Source organism: Propithecus coquereli, unplaced genomic scaffold (genome assembly GCF_000956105.1).
Source record: "Propithecus coquereli isolate 6110/MARCELLA unplaced genomic scaffold, Pcoq_1.0 Scaffold71, whole genome shotgun sequence".
NCBI classification, from domain to species: domain Eukaryota; kingdom Metazoa; phylum Chordata; class Mammalia; order Primates; family Indriidae; genus Propithecus; species Propithecus coquereli.
In genome coordinates this window covers 10415604-10434425 of record NW_012153174.1, presented here as the reverse complement: position 1 = coordinate 10434425, position 18822 = coordinate 10415604, and the positions used below count along the sequence as shown (strand labels likewise).

The 18822-nt window shown below is 36.6% G+C and overlaps 1 protein-coding gene across 2 annotated transcripts in view; it reads right to left on the bottom strand.

Moving 5' to 3' along the window:
• SNTG1 (syntrophin, gamma 1) overlaps positions 1 to 18822 on the bottom strand; it is a 362225-nt gene that overhangs the window by 161340 nt on the left and 182063 nt on the right. For both annotated transcript variants that reach the window (XM_012661402.1, XM_012661403.1), the window contains exon 11: positions 18571 to 18609. In XM_012661402.1, the coding sequence (XP_012516856.1) occupies positions 18571 to 18609 (39 nt within the window). The remainder of the gene's footprint in view (positions 1 to 18570; positions 18610 to 18822) is intronic.

The following is an 18822-nucleotide window of genomic DNA, read 5'->3' as shown; positions in this document are numbered from 1 at the left end:
CCTGGCTCTGCTCCCAGAGAAGGAGGTGAGGGACTTGGATGGCTACACATGAGTGGATCACTCTCCCCCAACAACAGTGTTGTGAATCTGCAGAGAAACAGTGGGGGACACAAAATCCATGGGAAAAAAAAGGTGAATGGGAGGCACAATCAAAAAGACTGGAGAGTGTAAGATATACAATAGGGAACAGAATGCAGGACAGCCGTGCCCACGGGGCCACCTGTGCAGTGAGAACTGACCCACAGGAGGACACCTGGCTGCTCCACTGACCTCCACACCCACTCAGACAGGGACGTGCCCAAAGTCAGTGCAAAGTCGTGGCAGGGGATGGCAGGCTCTGTGGAAAGCGGACAATAGTGGGAAACATTTTGAACTCCCTGGTGCTCTGGGCTGGGACTGCACTGGGCAGGGGAGGGACTGTCTGAGTGGTTACTTCCCACAACTGCACGAGGGAGTTTGGAGACAGGCATCTCACCTCTGGTGGTCAACAGGACCAGAACAAAGGAGGTGAACACTGAAAAGGGGGCTCTTCCCCTGGAAACCGCTCATGATTCACCTGGCTCAGGGCAGGATGGAAAGAGCAGGACCCTCTGCTAGGCAGACATGAGACTGTGGGACTGTGATGCAGAGGGGGCAGGTGGCAGCCTGTTGATTCAGCCCGCCAAACTGGCATCTGCCAAATCCTGAGTGGTCACCCCCAGCGCTAGCCACTGCGGTTTCAGACAGCACCCTTGCCCCAGCCCAGGACTTTCACACTGGGCGTGGCAGGCTCCACCCTTGGAGGTGGGGAGAAGTGAGAAAAGCCACTTTCTCTGTGCAGCTGGCGTGCATCTATGGGACTTTGGTGCTGAAAAATATTCCGCAACATGTTGATTCGGCTAGCCCAGCTGCTGTAGGTGAGGAATCTTAAATGTTTCCCCCAGCGCTAGTTCTCCAGGGGTGAGTGGCTGCCATCTGTGGGATCTCCAGCCCAGAGAAGCTGGGGCATGTGGCAGTCTCAGGCAACACCCCTCCTTCAGCCTGGAGACTTTTGTGCCTGGCACGGTGGGCTCCACACTAGGGGTGGGGAGAAGCAAGAAAAGCCACTTTCTCTGTGCAACTGGCATCAATCTGTGGAGCCTTGGTGCTGAACAATAGTGGGCAGCCTGTTGATTCGGCCCGTCGAATTGGCTTAGGCATCTAACAAGTTCATAACTCTAGGGCTTGCTCTCCATATCCGGGCAGCTGCCAGCATCGGGGTTTGTGGACAGGGAAGGAAAATCCTGGCCGGAGACCTCAGCAATTGCACCAATTGACCCTCCCATCAGGAACAGCCTCCACATATGGTGAAAGGGCCCTGAATAACATATTAGTGGCTCCCCCTTGCTGCAGATCAAGCAACCACAGAAGCACACACACCCAGGCTCGCCGGCACCAGCTGAGATCTACCTTGCCCTTATCCCACCTAAAGGGAAAACAGGGTCCAAGTAAACCTCAGGAGTGGCAAGGCCCTTCCTAAAGATCGGGGCATTCGTATATCCCAACCAGGGCACCAGAGCCTAACACAGAGTCATCAGATTACCTCAATAACTAGCCAATAACTTAACACAGTGCCTTCCATCTCAAGCTATTAGAGGGCAGTGGAGTCATACCCACAAGTGTGATACACCACCTGGGAGCTTAAGCTGAGGGACTGAACTCACTAATCTCCACTGGCAAGAGGTTACTACAATAGATCAGAGATAACCCAACTTGCTAAAATACCTCTAAGGCAATACAGGACCAGAGCGCCTCTCCCCAGCACTGTCAAATAAAGACCCTTCAGGACTTGGAGTTAAGGGCACAAACCAGTCTTAGCACCCCTAGTTCTCGAAAAAGTAGCCTGATGAGAAAGAATCAGTGAAAGAATGCAGGAAACATGAAAGATAAGAGAAAAAGCCACCCCAAAAGAAATCATCAGATCCTCAACAATGGATACCACCATAAATGAAATGATTAAAATGACAGAGGAAGAATTCAGAATATGGATTGTAAGAAAACTCAATGGAATTAAAGATAAAATAGAAACCCAACACAAAGAGCCACAAGAACAATACAGGAAATGAATGAAAAATTCTCTAAAGAAATTGAAATATCACAGAAGAACCAAACAGAAATACTATAAATGAAAAAGACATTCAAGGAACTACAAAACACAATTGAAAGCCTTAAGAATAGAATGGATCACACAGAGGAAAGAATCTCAGAGCTTGAAAATAATGCCTTTGTGCTAAACAAATCCGATGAAGAAAAAGAACACAGAAATAAGAGATAAGAACAAAACATATAAGAAATGTGGGATTATGTAAAGAAACCAAATACAAGAATTATAGGCATCCTGGAGAGAGAAAAAGAAAATACACAAGAGCTGGAAAATCTATTTCTTGGAATACAGGATTAAACATGCCTGGCCTGGCCAGAAATCTAGATATCCAGGTACAAGAAGCACTCAGAACTCCTGGGAGATGAAATGTGAAGAGGCAATCACCATGTCACATAGTTATTAGGCTGGCCAAAGTAAACACAAGAGAAGCAATCCTTCGAGCACTAAGATGAAAACAGCAGATAACCTACAAAGTAAAACCTGTCAGACTAACTGCAGACTTCTCAACTGAAACCTTACAAGTCAGAAGGAACTGGGGACCTATTCTCAACCTTCTAAAACAGAATAATGGCCAACCTAGAATTCTTTACCCAGAAAAAAACTAAGCTCCATCTATGAGGGAGAAATAAAGACTTTCCCAGACAAGCAATCACTGATGGAATTTGCGAAGACCAGACCTGCCTTGCAGGAAGTACTCAGACCTTCATTATACACTGAACAGTGCAATAGACACCCACCAAAGTAAAATCACTCAAAAGTTAAAGTCCAGAACTCTGATTCCATAATAGCTCAAGAGCTAAAACAAAACAATAAGAATTTATCCAACAATATGAATAGAAATCTACCACAAATATCAATTCTCTCAAAAAACGTGATTGGCTTGAATTGTCCACTGAAGAGACATAGGCTGGCTGAATGGGTAAAAATTCATTAAGCCAAGTATTTTCTGTCTCCAGGAAACGCATCTGACCCACAAAGACGCTTTCAGACTCAAGGTCAAGGGTTGAAAAAACACACTTCCAGGGGAATGGAAGCCAAAAGAAAATGAGGGTAGCTATACTTATATCATACAACATAAACTTTAAAATAGCAAAAGTAAAGAAAGACAAAGATGGTTACTACATAATGGTGAAAGGAAAAATCCAAAAAGAAGACTTATCAATTGTTAATATTTATGTATCCAACACAGGAGCACCCAGATACATAAAGCAAACCCTTTCTGATCTGAACAGCATGATAAACAGTAATGCCATAGTAGCAGGGAATTTCAACACCCCACTGTCTGACTTAAACGGGTCCTCCAAGCAGAAAATAAGCAAAGAAACAATGGACTTAAACAGAGCTCTAGAACAAATGGATCTAATAGACATCTACTGAACATGTCACCCAAATAAAGCTGAATATACATTCTTCTCATCAGCTCATGGAACTTTCTCTAAAATCAGTCACATCCTAGGCCACAAATCAGATCTCAATAAATTTTAAAAAATAGAAATTATACCATATATCTTCTCAGACCACAGTGGTATAAAATTAGAGATCAATCCCAACAGAAACACTCACCACTTCACAAAGTCATGGAAATTAAACAATCTATTGCTGAATGACTATTGGGTCAAGGAGGAGATCCAGATGGAAATAAAAAGATTCTTTGAACAAAATGACAATGGGGACACAAGTTCTCAAAATCTGTGGAATACAGCAAAAGCATTTCTGAGAGGAAAACTAATAGCATTAAATGCTCACATCCAAATGACAGAAAGATCACAAATCAATAAACTAATAAACTGTCTCAAGGAACTGGAAAAGGAAGAGAAAATTTATTCTAAACCTAGCAGAAGAAAAGAAATAACTAAGATCAGAGCAGAATTAAATGAAATTGAGAACAAAAGAACTATACAGAAGATTAATAAAACCAAAAGTTGGTTATTCAAACAGATAAACAAAATTGACAGCCCTCTTGCTAGATTAACAAGAACTAAAAAGGAAAGGACTCTAATAAACTCAATTAGAAATGAAAAAGGAGAGGTCACTATGGACATCAGGGAAATACAAAAGATTTTCTTTGAATACTATAAAAATCTATATGCCCAAAACTACAAAACATGGAAGAAATGGGCAAACACTTAGAAACACATAACCTTCTTAAGCTCAATCAGAAAGAAATAGAATTCCTGAACATACCAATATCAAGCACAGAAATTGAAGTAGCAATTAAAAATCTTTGAACAAAAAAAAGTCCTGGACCAGATGGATTCACACCTGCATTTTACCAAATTACTTACCAAAATTTGTAAGTAATTTACAAAATACTTGCTTTGTAAGTAATTTTACCAAACTTACAAGGAAGAACTCATACCTATACTGCAGAAATTATTTCACAACCTTGAGAAGGATGGCATCCTCCCCAACTCATTCTACGAAGCCAATATCACCTTGATACCAAAGCCACAAAAAGACAAAACAAAAAAAGAAAACTACAGACCAATATCCTCATGAATATACATGCAAAAATCCTCAACAAAATCTTAGGAAACAGAATCCAACAGCAGATCAAAAAAAAATTCATCATGACCACATCAGCTTTATCCCACAGATGCAAGGTTGGTTCAACATATGCAAATCTATAAATGCAATTCACCACATAAATAAAAGCAAGAACAAAGACCATATGATTCTCTCAGTAGACACAGAAAAAGCATTTGACAAAATCTAGCACACTTTTATGATAAAAACTCTTAACAAAATAGGCATAGATGGGACATACCTTAAAATTATTAAGGCTACAAATGATAAACCCACAGCCAATATTATAATGAATGGGAAAAAACTGAAAGCATTCCCGCTTAGAACTGGAACCAAAGTTGCCCACTATCTCCACCTCTATTCAACATAGTGCTGGCGGTCCTTGCCAGAGCAATTAGACAAGAGAGGGGAATTAAGGGTATCCAAATGGGGGCAGAAGAGTATTTAAACTCTCACTCTTTGCTGACAACATGATAATATATCTAGAAAACACCAAGGATTCAACCAAGAGACTCCTGGAAGTATTAAGTGAATTCAGTAAAGTCTCAGGATACAAAATTAATGCATATAAATCAGTGGCATTCATATATGCCAATAACAGTCAAGCCAAAATTCAATCAAAGGCAAAACAACATTCACAATAGCATCAAAGAAAATTAAATACTTAGGAATATATTTAATGAAGGAAGTGAGAGACATATATAGGGAGAACTATAAAACACTGAGAAAAGAAATTGTAGAAGATGTAAACAGATGGAAAACCCTACCATGCTCATGGATTGGCAGAATCAATATTTTTACAATGTCCATACTACCTAAAGTGATCTACAGAATTAATCCAATCCCTATCAAAATACCATCATCCTTCTTTACAGATCTAAAAAAAATAATTCTACAGTTCACATGGAACAAGAGAAGACCCTGTATAGCCAAAGCAACCTTAAGTAAAAAGAACAAATTGGTAGGCATCATCAGTCTACCAGACTTCAAGCTTTACTACAAGGCTATAGTAACCAACACAGTATGGTAGTGGCACAAGAAGAGAGAGACCTTTGAAACAGGACTGAGAACGCAAATATAAAACCACTATCATATTGTTATCTAATCTTCGACAAAGCAGACAAAAATATACATTGGGGAAAGAATCTCTATTCAATAAATTGTGCTGGGAAAACTGGATAACCACATGCAGAAGATTGAAATGGGATCCCCACCTCTCACCTCTCACAAAAATCAACTCATCATGGATAACGGACTTAAACCTAAGGTGTGAAACCTTAAGAATTCTAGAAGAAAATTTTGGGAAAATTCATGTAGACATTGGCTTAGGCAAAGAATTTATGAAGAAAACCCCCAAAGCAATCAGAGCAGCAACAAAAATAAATAAATGGGACATGATCAAATTAAAAAGCCTCTGCATAGCCAAGGAAACTATCATTAGAGTGAATAGACAACCTACAGAATGGGAGAAAATATTTGCATGCTACACATCTGATAAAGGGCTGATAACAAGAATCTATATAGAACTTAAAAAGGGCACTGGGTTGTTCCACATTCTTGCAATAGTGAATCGTGCTGCCATAAACATTCGAGCGCAAAGGTCTTTATTATAGAATGTCTTTTGTTCCTTTGAGGAGATGCCTAATAGTGCTATTGCTGTATCAAGTGGTATTTCTATTATTGGCTCTTTGAGGTATCTCCAAATTATTTTCTACAGAGGTTGTACTAATTTTCAGTCCCACCAGAAGTGTAAGAGTGTTCCTATCTCTCCACATCCTCATCAGCATTTGTTGTTTTGAGACTTTTTGATAAAGTCCATTCTCATTGGAGTTAGGTGATATCTCATTGTGGTTTTGATTTGTGTTTCCCTAATGATTAGTGATGTTGAGGATTTTTTTATATGTTTGATGGCCATTGTTCTGTCTTCTTTTGAAAAGTTTCTGTTCATGTCATTTGCCCATTTATTGATAGGGTTGTTTGATTTTTTCTTGTTAATTTTTTTAGTTCTATATAGAATCTCATTATCGCCCTTTATCGGATGTGTAGAAAGCAATTGCAAGGATGTAGAAATAACCCAAGTGCCCTTCAATCCATGAATGGATTAATAAAATATGGTACATGTATATAATGGAATACTACTCAATTACAAAAAACAATGGTGATCTAGCACCTCTTATATTATCCTGGATAGAGCTCGAGCCCATCCTCTGAAGTGAGGTATCACAAGAATGGAGAAACAAGCACCACATGTACTTGCCATCAAATTGGCACTAAATGATCAACACTAAGGTGCTCACATGGTAGTAATATTCATTGGGCGCCAGGCAGGTGGAGGGGTTGGGAGTGGATAAACTCACAACTAATGGATGCGGAGTGCACTGTATGGGGGAAAGCCATGCTTGTAGCCCTGGCTTGGGCGAGACAAGGCATTATATGTAACCAAAATGTTTGTACCTCCATAATATTCTGAAATAAATAAAAATTATATAAGAGTAAAATATTGTTTAATACATGATAACAGGTAACAAAAAAATTAGCCTTGTGCATGAAACAGACTGAGAAAAAACTCCATATGTTTACAGTGATTGTCCTTGGGAAGTAATAGATGTCACTTTATGTATTATATATAATTCCATCTCGCTAGCAGATTCTAAAATGAATATCCTGCAGGCCTGAAAGAAGCAAACAGCCATGTTGTGACATCCCTGCAGAGAGAGCCCCATGGCAAGGAATTGAGTGTGGTCTTTAGAATTTAAGGTCTCCAGCTGACAACCAGCAGGAAGCTGACCTATCAGACAAGTTTAAGGAACTGAATTCTGCCAACAACCTACTGGTCAAGGAAGTGACTCCTTCTGCAGTTGAGCTTCCAGGTGAGAATACAGCCTAACAATTTGATTGCAGCCCTGTGAGACCCTGAGCGGAGGAACAAGCTACACCATGCAGGAATCCTGACCTTCAAAACTGTAAGATTATAAACGATGTGCTGTTTTAAGCTGTTTAGTTTGTGGTAATTGGTTATTGCAGCAAGTAAAAACTAATATAAGCTTTTGCTTGGATTTTTTTTGTAAAAGTAAACATCTTACCACAGAGAGGAATCCAATATATGGTGGAAATATAATGTGAATAGTTCATAGATATTAAAATGGTTACTATGAAAAAAACAGTGAAAAATGCTTAAGATATAAAATCAGTACACACAAAGCAAAATTCCTTGGTGACATGAACTGCACAGAAAAGAAGTATTAGCAAATATTAGGACAGAACGAAGTAACAGTTATGAATCCACTTAGGTATTTTGTTGTTGTCATTGTAGTTATGGTGGTAGGGGTCATTTCTCTTTTGACTATTTTCTAGTTATTTGTAATTTTGGCAGTTTTATAATAGAAATCACAAAATTATAAATAGCTTCATGTGACATGATAACAACTTAGGCACAGTTAAGTACTGTCTCTAACTTTCGTTTTTTTAATTAAATTAATTAGGATTAAGAAATTGCTCTCTGCCAGACTGCCTTCCATGTACGAGGAGTATAATGAAGAAAAAGCAATAAGATTCCTGTTTTCACAGAGCTTAAATTCTCAGTTCATCTTACCTTTCCCAGTGGAGCACATTTTTATTCTTTTTCCTTTTTTTTTTGTTGGATGTATGTATATGTATATGAAATTCTTAATTTATCTTACTGGTATAGTCATGTTGACCCTCTCATGTTACCGAGATTAATTTGTTCATTGAACAAATTAACTGGATTTGAAAAAAAAAATGCAAAGTGCAGTTATAGAGAACAATCAGTGAACACAAATGAGAAAGTTCTTACTCTTCCCAGCTTGTATTCTTATAAGTGAAATAAGTAATAAAAAGTAAAAGCGTATAGCGTGGTTTTAGGCAGTGATAACTACTATGCAGAAATGTAAGCAGATAGAGTGAGACAGAGAGGCATAGGACAATGGAGACACTATCCCAGATGCAGTATTCTGGAAAGGTGTCACTCAAGAGTGATATTTTCTGAGACACACATGAAGTGAGGAACCCAGTCGGGTGCCTAGCTGATAGAAAAGTTTTCCACACAGAGGTAAAAGGAAATGCCAGTTCCTGAGTTGGGAATGTACGTGGTGTGTTAGATGAGCAGCAAGTAACTGGAGTTGCATGAAGGAGGGAACGAACAGTTAAGGATCAGTGTTGGGTGCTGTGCAGAACACAGGGCCTGGAAAGCCCTATGGAGTATGCCGGCCACAGTGCTGCCTCCGCGCGGTCAGTGCTCCTTCTGTTTTCTGGTCCACAGACAGCATGCTCATAGGACATTCTGGCGTGAAACAGAGATCCACCACATTGACGACATTCCGCTGACTGGCTCTGTGCACTCTGAGAAGGGGAGGAGAAGTCACGCGGCAGAGCGCAGGGGAGAAGGAAGGACTTGGCTGCTTGTTCTCATACACTTCCCCCTGGCTGCCTGCCGGCTTCCTGCATGCTCGAGCTTTCTGTGAGCATCGCCCGGAAGGCTTTTTCACCTGGACAGCAGCAATTCCTTTCTGTAGCAGCAGCTGGATCCCGTTCACGGTTTCCACCATTTTCAGGATCCAACTCAGTGTGTACCCTCCTCCAAGATACCTGTCACTGGCCCTTGTCACAGGTCTATGGACATAGACCCCAACGTATAAGGTCCTCTCTGAGTTCAGAGACACCAACCAGCACTAGCCAAGTACTGATGTCTCTTCCTCAGAAGTCTGAATCTCATTCCTCAAACCCCTTATCTAAGTCTGTATATTTTAATTATTCCTATCTGTGATGGTTAATTTGATGTGCCAACTGGACTAGGCTGTGGCACCCGGTTGTCTGGTCACACACTAGTCTAGATGTTGCTGTGAAGCTATTTTGTAGCTGTGATTAACATTTACAGTAAGTTGACTTTAAATAAAACAGGTTACCCTCCATGACATGGGTGTGCCTCCTCACAGCAGTTGAGGGCCTCCAGAGAAAATTCTTCCTGGAGAAGAAATTCCATCTCATGACTTAATGTAGAAATTCTACCCCAGTTTCCTTCTTACTGGCCTGTCCTATAGATTTCAGACTTACCAGCTCAACACTCACATGACCCAATTTCTTAAAATGTTTCTCTGGATAGACGGATGGATAGATAGACAGATGGACTGATGATAACATCGTGTTGGTCTGTTTCTCTAGAGAACTTGAACTGCTGCGTCCTCTCTTTCCTCTTTCCCTTTGGCCCTCGGTGTGGCGGCCACTTCCTATAGCTGCTACTTTTGTGAGACCCCAATGATCTCTTTTTATCTTTTCAGTTAATTATTTGACACTTGAGGTAACATTCTTTAAATTAAATTGTCTCTATTCAAATAACTGGTGTGATTTCTGTCTCTTGATGGGACTCTGATGCTTTCTTGAAATGGCTTCGGGTGTTATTCTAAGAGTGATTGGAATCGCTTGCAGAGTTCCTGTGAAATGATAATTTCTCACTCCTCTACTTCCAACAAGTCATTCATCACCTGGTAAAAACATGATGTCTATTGTTCCTGCCCTCAGTTATTCTTTCTTCTTATCCTCTTCTTTCAAGGCCTCTTTAAAAAGTACAGCAGAATAATTTTCTTTTTTTTTTTTTTTTTTGAGACAGAGTCTCACTCTTTTGCCCGGGCTAGAGTGAGTGCCGTGGCGTCAGCCTAGCTCACAGCAACCTCACACTCCTGGGCTCAAGCGATCCTCCTGCCTCAGCCTCCCGAGTAGCTGGGACTACAGGCATGTGCCACCATGCCCGGCTAATTTTTTCTATATATTTTTAGTTGGCCAATTAATTTATTTTCTATCTTTGGTAGAGACGGGGGTCTCGCTCTTGCTCAGGCTGGTTTCGAACTCCTGAGCTCAAACAATCCCGCCCGCCTCAGCCTCCCAGAGTGCTAGGATTACAGGCGTGAGCCATCGCGCCCGGCCAGCAGAATAATTTTCTTCACATAGAAATCTTAAGATGATTTAATTAAACTAACAGTCAAAATAAACTGATAAGTGTTTACTTCTATTTTTCTTTCTCTAGCCACAGTTCCATTCTGCTACCAGACTTCTTTTCTTCTAAGAAATTATTCTAGAATATTCAATATTCATTAACTTTAAATATCCTGTATCATTTTCTCTAGAGAAAGAAACTGCTTCTCAAGATCTCTGATTATCTTAAAACACTACTTACCAGAAATCTTTAAACTATTTTTATTAAGTAATAATATTTTGCTATATCTTACATATGCTTTGGTATACACAATGTGTTTATGGCTTTGTCCATGGAACAAATAAATTATGGAGTGTAAGAAATTCAAGTAAATTTTACTTTTAACAATTTCACAATTTCAGTCATTAAGACAAATGTATATTAAGCACATCCATTTTAGTTATTCTTCTCAATCTGCCTGTTGTTCAAACTGTGATTAAAATTCACTCATGCCTCAGTGAGTAGGATTATGTAATTAAAATGCAAATTTCAACATAGGTCATTGCTCATTGAGTAGTTAAAAATAACTACAAATGTTGTCATGACATTCTACTATACGTCAATTTCTCATAATATACTTTGAGACTTAGCCAATTAATTCTCCCACTAGAGATCTAATTTCAATTCTTGGATAAAATAAAATTAACATGCCAGAAATTTTCCATATATGGGAAAAGAAAACTATGTCTTGATTCTTTGCGATTGTAAATGGCATAATTCTCCTGCTATGGGAATTATAGGCACTCTAATTTAGAAAGAACTAAGCTGCTTCAAGTTCAAAAATATTAAATACTACTTTTCTATATTTCAGAAATCTGTTTATATTTTTTCAAGATATAATTGACTTAAAATTTACTTGAAACTTTAAGATCACAGTGTCACAAAAAATAATATGTCCCATCTAGATTTTATGTCTATAATAAATTGTATATGTGATTATTCTCATTTTATTTTTTATTTTATTAAAGTTATTAAATAATGTTTATTAAAAATGAGTTAAATGTGCAAAAATATGCAAAATAAAATATGAAACTTTGTCCTCACTCTCCTCTAGCTCCAGTGTCTATTTTAGGGCCACTCATAGTAACAACCTCACAGGTACCATTCTACAACTTGAAAAGAAATCTGTGCACATGGGAATAAAAAAACTTAACAAATGGAATTATTTTGTAGTGTGTGAGTGTTTTACTCTAGAACTTTCATTTTCTACATATAGACCTATTCAGGTATGTTGGTATAACTGATGAAGTGATTGATACAAATTTATATAACCAGTCCTATAATGAAAACAATTACATTACCTTCATTTTTCTATTTCAGGTAATTTTTTTGTTAACAATATTCTTTCAAAATTGAGAATTGTTGGGAAAAAATGGTGCATGCAATTTAAATGTTAATACTTAGTACAAAACTGTCCCTCCAAAAATTATATAACAATTCACTCTCTGACACTTTCAAAGAAGTGTATGTGTATATCTGATGATTTAAGTGTATTAAAGTCAATATTTTGTATAGCACATGTTTTTAGAAACATATTAATTAAATCTAATTGATGATATATGTGCTATAAAAATATCCGTATTCACAAATTTATTAAAATGTGGGAGAATATAGCTAAAATGTATCTTCATACATTTCCATCTCCATATATAATATTTCACTTCACCATAATGAAATTATAAATGATTGAATTCATACTATTTCTTTTGAATTTGCAAATGCATTATTGCAATTTATCATTGTCCTTTATAAGAAATACATTCTTAGTGATAACTGCGTGAGTTTAAGGATGACATTCTTTCAGTGTTGCAAGACATGCCTTTCACTTCCTCCAAATCTCAAAATAAAGGTGTCCTAAACTTATTTTTTTATAAAGAATTGATAATTTAGCGGAGAAAGAATAATATTTTCAATAAATGTGGTGGAACTTTGATCTATACCTCACTTTTAAAACAAGTAGTAACTCAAAATAGATCATAGATCTAATATTAAAAAATACTATAAAAAGTCTAGGAAAATATAGTTGAAAATTTCTTTCCTGGGTTAGGCAAAGATTTCTTATATATAATGCCAAAAGCATGATCCATTAAAATATGATAAATTAGACTTCATCAAAATTAAGAACCTCTACTCTTGGACAACATATAGAATACACACTTCACAAAGGGAGATACACTGATGGCAGATAAGCACATGAAAAGATGCTCAACATCATTAGTCACTGGGAAAATGAAAACTGAAACCACAGTGACGGGTCACAACACATCTACTAGAATGTGTAAAATGTAAAAGGCTGACCATACCAAGGGATTATCTTTACACTGTTGGTGTAAGTGTCAATGGTAAAACCTTTGGGAAAACAGTTTTGCAGTTTCTTAAAATGTTCAAAATACATATCCACATTATTCAGCTGTTCCACTACTAGTTTTTTGCACAAAAGAAAAAGCATATGTCAATACAAAAAGACTTGTTCATAAATATTTACAGCAGCTTTATCTGTAATACACTAAAATTTAGAATGGAACAAATATGTGTTGACGGGTGAATCTACATACGAATGATGGTAATCACCACCAGAGAAATACTACCCAGCAATAAAGAGGAATGCCATATTGATGCCCACGGTCACATGGACAAAACTAAAAATAATTATGCTATGTGAAATAAGGCAGAAAAAAATCATACATATAGCACCATTTGATTCATATAAAATTCTGGAAAATACAAACCAATCTGGGGTGACAGAAGGCAGCCTGGGGCTGCAGGGAGGGAGGATATTCTGCAGCTCCTTGGTGTGCAGGCTGTCTTGTCTCAGGCTAGGTCTTGTGTGTCTCTAACTGGAGCATGCTAGGGTCTAACCAGCGTTACAGGCCTGCAGAGGTGATTGAGAGTAAAAACCGAGGAGATTTCTTTTTGAGGCAAGAGCTGTAGGCAAAGTGGCTGCTTTTGCTGGCAAGAATGTTCATGGGGGATTTGTGCTTTTTCTTTTTGGCTTAGCTGTACCTGTACGAATGTTGCTATCCTGTATCTCAATATCCCATTTCTTCCACATCAGTGCCCTTACCTTAATATAAAAGACTGTATACACTATGCATTGTACCCATCTAAACTATCCAACTTAACTTTCTATCATCTATCTTCATCATCATCTATCATCTAGCTGCTAATTGATCAATCAGTGAATTTATCATGTCAGTTTGTTTGTATGTTTGTGTATAATAGGAAACAGGATAGTTTTGCTATATGTGTTCTCCCTCCCCTCAGGATTTTAAAATTTACGTATTTAGTAAAGAGGGCAAAAGAAAATTAAGACAGTTCCTCCAATAATGAAACCCATCTACGTACATGTCTAAATACAACACACCTACAGTCACACACATACACAACTTTCCATCATTTATTAATAAATAACCCATTCCAAGTATTCTAAAATGTAGTACATTTTATTTTAATTGTAATAATTTTTTTGCATAATTGTGGGCTCTTTTAGTTCAACTGTAAAATAATATTTATGTCTCTATCTTCCTACGAAACTTCCATCACTGAATTTTAACAATGATTTGTAAGATAGCTGCTCTTCTAAGAGTTAATTTATGAAAAAACATTACTTTTTGAGGACGATTCTTCTTTAAATTATAAAATGCCAGCATATCTTATCCCCAAGTTTTATAAAATAGGCCAGAACAACAGGCTCATTATCCTGATTATGTAACTCTAAGATTTGTTGTCAACATTTATAAATTAAATATATAAAGAATGAAAAGAAGTTTTTCCTCAAATCGGAAAAAATGGATTTTGAAATCCCTCTCTAAAAATAAGATCAAGTATCAGTTTCATTAATAGAATAGTCTAAAAATACACACATGTATCGATACATAACTTTAATAAAGCTAAAATTGAATCAAACGAATAAGCATTTTACTAGATTATAAATTTTAGGCTAGCTCATATTCGATGATGCTTGGAAAATAAGCAGGTTTGAGAAGGTGGACAGGCTGCCCTGGGAATGCTTGCTGCTATTTTCAAGGGTGCTGTATTGCTGGAGAGCAGGGAGTGGGGCTAGGTCAAATTAGAATGCCACGAAGCTCTCTGTTCTTACCAAGATTCAGCTGCTTTTCTTGAACAAATGATCCCTGCATTTGGCAAACTTCTGGTAAATTTCCATATTTGTGAAATGTTCATTCTGACCATTGTTGCCAGTTTTGTGTTGCTTTTACAGAGAAGCAAATTTTGGGAGGTTCTCACTACTCTTTCCTCTGTGATGCCAATCCAGAAGTGTTTCTGAGGTGTCCCGTAATCCATTAGCTCTCTCCAACACAATGGTAGACAGCTAGTCACTTTTGACTCCATCGTCTCCCAGCATCCTGTGCATTCTATGTCCATGTATGTAATAACGTCCCCAAATTATTATGGAGAGCTAAATGTGAATACACCTACAGGATTAGCTACCTGAGCTAATATTTTATTCATTTAAAATGAGCATAACATTTTTATTTATTCCAACTATTATAACTGATTTAATTACATTTTTTGGCATATGCCTGATATAAAGATTATGACATTAATATTTTAATGATGAATAAATTAATTCTTCAGAATCTTTGTCCTTGGTAATTGTACACATTTATTATGAAATGATATTTTTGTGGGAATAATTAGGTATATTTTAGGATGAAAGGATTTTAGTTAAAAATGAGTAAAAATGATAAATGCAATAAAGTATGGCCTGAAGGGTCACAACCCAAGCCTGCACACAGCAGTGTGATATAGGTCTGGGTGTCTGGACCTGTATGAGTTACCTCTGATGCACTGAAGGAATCATCACAACATAATCTGACACTCGTTCAGTAGCACTGAATCATTCAACAGCAAGACCACTGCACTGCCTTTCAAGGTTTTTAACAGACAGTTATCAGAGGAACCTGAATTTCGGTGTGTTCATTCACTGTGTAAATGAATCATATAAAAATCTTAATAGAAAAAACAGATGGCTATATCCCAGATGCACAGAGAAAATGGGAAACTTAATCCTAGCAAATAATAAAGTAGAAGATATACTGGTAGAATTGCAAGTGGAGACAATAATTACGTTTATTTAATTGGTTAACTTAATTTAAATATACTTTTTTCACTTTTATTCTCCTATTTGGTTCTTTTACAATCCCCAATTTTAACACCATGTCCTGTTCTTTTCATACAATTTCAATTTTGTCTTTTAAAAGAAAGATAATTAAAATATTTTAGATTGTTAGACTATGCTTTACCTTATAATGGTTTACTTTCTCCTATGATTCATAATTTGGAGCTCAATGCTCTTCTGTGAGAGTGGTTTTACTGAGAGCCTACGGGAGAAGTCCCCGTGAAGCTGATCGTAGCACCGGCCTCTGCAGACACCAGTGGTATTCCCCAGTCCCTGTTACGTTGTGTTTTTATTTTAATTTCTCGGGTAGGGGCAAAGTTACCACCTGGATAGCATAAATTTAACACCAAATCTCACAGGAAGCAGAGGATTTCTAATGCAATGTATCTCGGGTGACTTTTTATTTCTTTTTAGGTACTTAGAACATTAGAAATATGAGGTGGCCTTTCAACGTATATCTCTTTATAACATTTAAGTATTTTAACATGTGTATGAACCATTTAATTAAAAACATATGTGTAAGTATATATATAAAATATACACACACACTCATATGCATGTTTATATCTAATCTATGTTTTAGAACTTCATATGAAAATCTATTAGGAAAATTTTGATATAAAAGCAATTCAGTGTAATTTAGTCCAAGGCAAGTGTCCTGTTTGAATGCTAAATCTGGATCAGAAATGGGATCATATGTGTTTTTAAATTTCAATTTTTTAAAGTGGCTCAGATTTTACCAAGTAAGGAATATGCCCAGTCTGCTAATGTATTATCATCCTCTGCAGGTGGATTTTTCCTATTATGTATACATATGCAAATGTTGATCTATAGACCAGTCCTATTTTCTGAAATTCTTCATCTATATGATGGAAGGTAGTAAGGGACAAATCTATTAACTCTTGTTTTTCCAGTTTTTAAAATGACAGAAAATTCATTATGATTTTCAAAATTATGAGATGCCAAGAGAATTGAAATAAAATATGAAATAATTTCAAATTATACGATTTGAAATGATATAATTCCAGGCTTGAAATAATTATATCATTAATAGTAAAATGCTGGCAATAAAATATCAGGAACACTAATGAACATCTATGTTTATTACATGTGAATGTGTATTAGAATATATATAGTATTAGAATATTAAAGTTGTTAACATTATTTATCCTACATGTGATTTTTTTCAGACTCTCATTTATTTCAGTCAGTATTATTCTAAACGTGGATAAAAGCAAAGATGGCACGGAGTCCTACCAGGGAGTGAGCTGACTACGCAGGAAGTGTTAGATGTAGTTGTCATCATATGTACAGAATAGCTCAGGGTCATCAGGGCTATGAAGCACTCAGGGTAATACAAATCACACCAAATAGTAACATCTCGCATGTTGAGATTACAAAGAGCAAGGAAGAGTGATGACACAGATCTTACAGTCATTCTTATATCAAAGAAATTTTCATCATTTTTTTTTTCATTTTTGGGAAGAATTCACAAAACCAATAGATTTCCATTCTTATATACCTGACTATAAAACAGCCTTGTCTACTGATGGGCATTACAACCTTCCCCCATGGCTGATGTTTTCTTCTATTTGAATAATTTCTTATAAATGGAATTTCCCTTCTACTGGAACTCTATACCATCACTAAATTATAGTTCTCTAGATGTCACCTAATCACCTGGATGGGATGGGAGCTACAAAGGGAGCTTTCCAGGTATCATCACAGAGCTGGTGAATCAGAGGCTGTGGGTGACAGACAGCTCTGATTTCCACACTATAAGTAAGGGAAGGGCCTCAAATGCCACTACAGCTTGCTACAGAATATGCCAAGCTACATATATCTCTCCAGCCTTTGCATCTACTCAAGATGTCAACATGGCTCGGGGGTGGGGGCCTCAAAATGGGAAGGAGGGGATGCCCAGGTAAAAAGATGCAGTTCAGAACACTGTAGACACTGAAGTCCCCAAATCTGTTCTCTCGAGTGATTCAGTTACACCTGGCTTTGTGGGCAAATCTGGGATAGTAGCATCACTAATCATACAATTTCTACAAAACATTAATTCTGTACTCCAAAAAGCAAGTTTAAAAATTTAGAAACATTAATGATAATAATAGCACATATTGAGAACTTTAAATGAATTTGAAAGATAGTTATCTTATATAATTGTTATAGATAAGGGAACTGAAGTTTAGATAAAAAAATAATTCACCTTTCATAAGTTGAAGAGCACTTAAAAATGTTACCATAGAAATTAATTTGTGATTTATATATCATTTATATACAGCTGTCTTAGATACTTAGATTTTGTAAATTAGGGTTGATGTCAACAGTAAGAAGAAGTTTATGAAACTTTGATTAATCAAAATTATTTTCATTCTATGCATTAATTTTTAGACTCCTTTGAAATAGTATCAGCAAATTGTGAAAATCCTTGAACTTTGAGATCAATTAAAATAGGTCTCCCAAAAGTTAAAGTATACTGAAACGATCTTATATAGACACCACTGTAAGTTCTTGAACACTGTATTCATATAAATATAATTATTTTGTCAAAAAATAGTATTTGACTCAGTTTACTTATATATAAGTTTTTAAAAACTTTTTAAAACAATGAGAGGAATAGATATATTACATAATATAAAAGAATCTCTTAAATTTATATTTTTTCTCGATAGAAAATGATTAGTACCAATTATTTGTGCACAAAAATCAGATACCATCAAGATTATCTTCTATAATAAATAAAATTAAAGAAATATATAATTCAGTTTTCCAAGAATTTCTCGCTCTTACCTGCTGGTTTACAGGAAAGTTTCTGTTGATTTTTTTAATCTGTAATGATAAATAAATAATAAAATTGTGCATAACAAGGATAAAGTAACATAAGGTCCCCAAAATTTTATGAGGATATATTTTTAGTGACTTAATATTCAATCTTGACTTGCTGAAATCATTACATGACAAACACCATATATGAAAGGGTTTCTTCCTTTTCAAACATCAGGTATCAAAATTATCTCAAACTTCATATGCAAAAATTTTGAA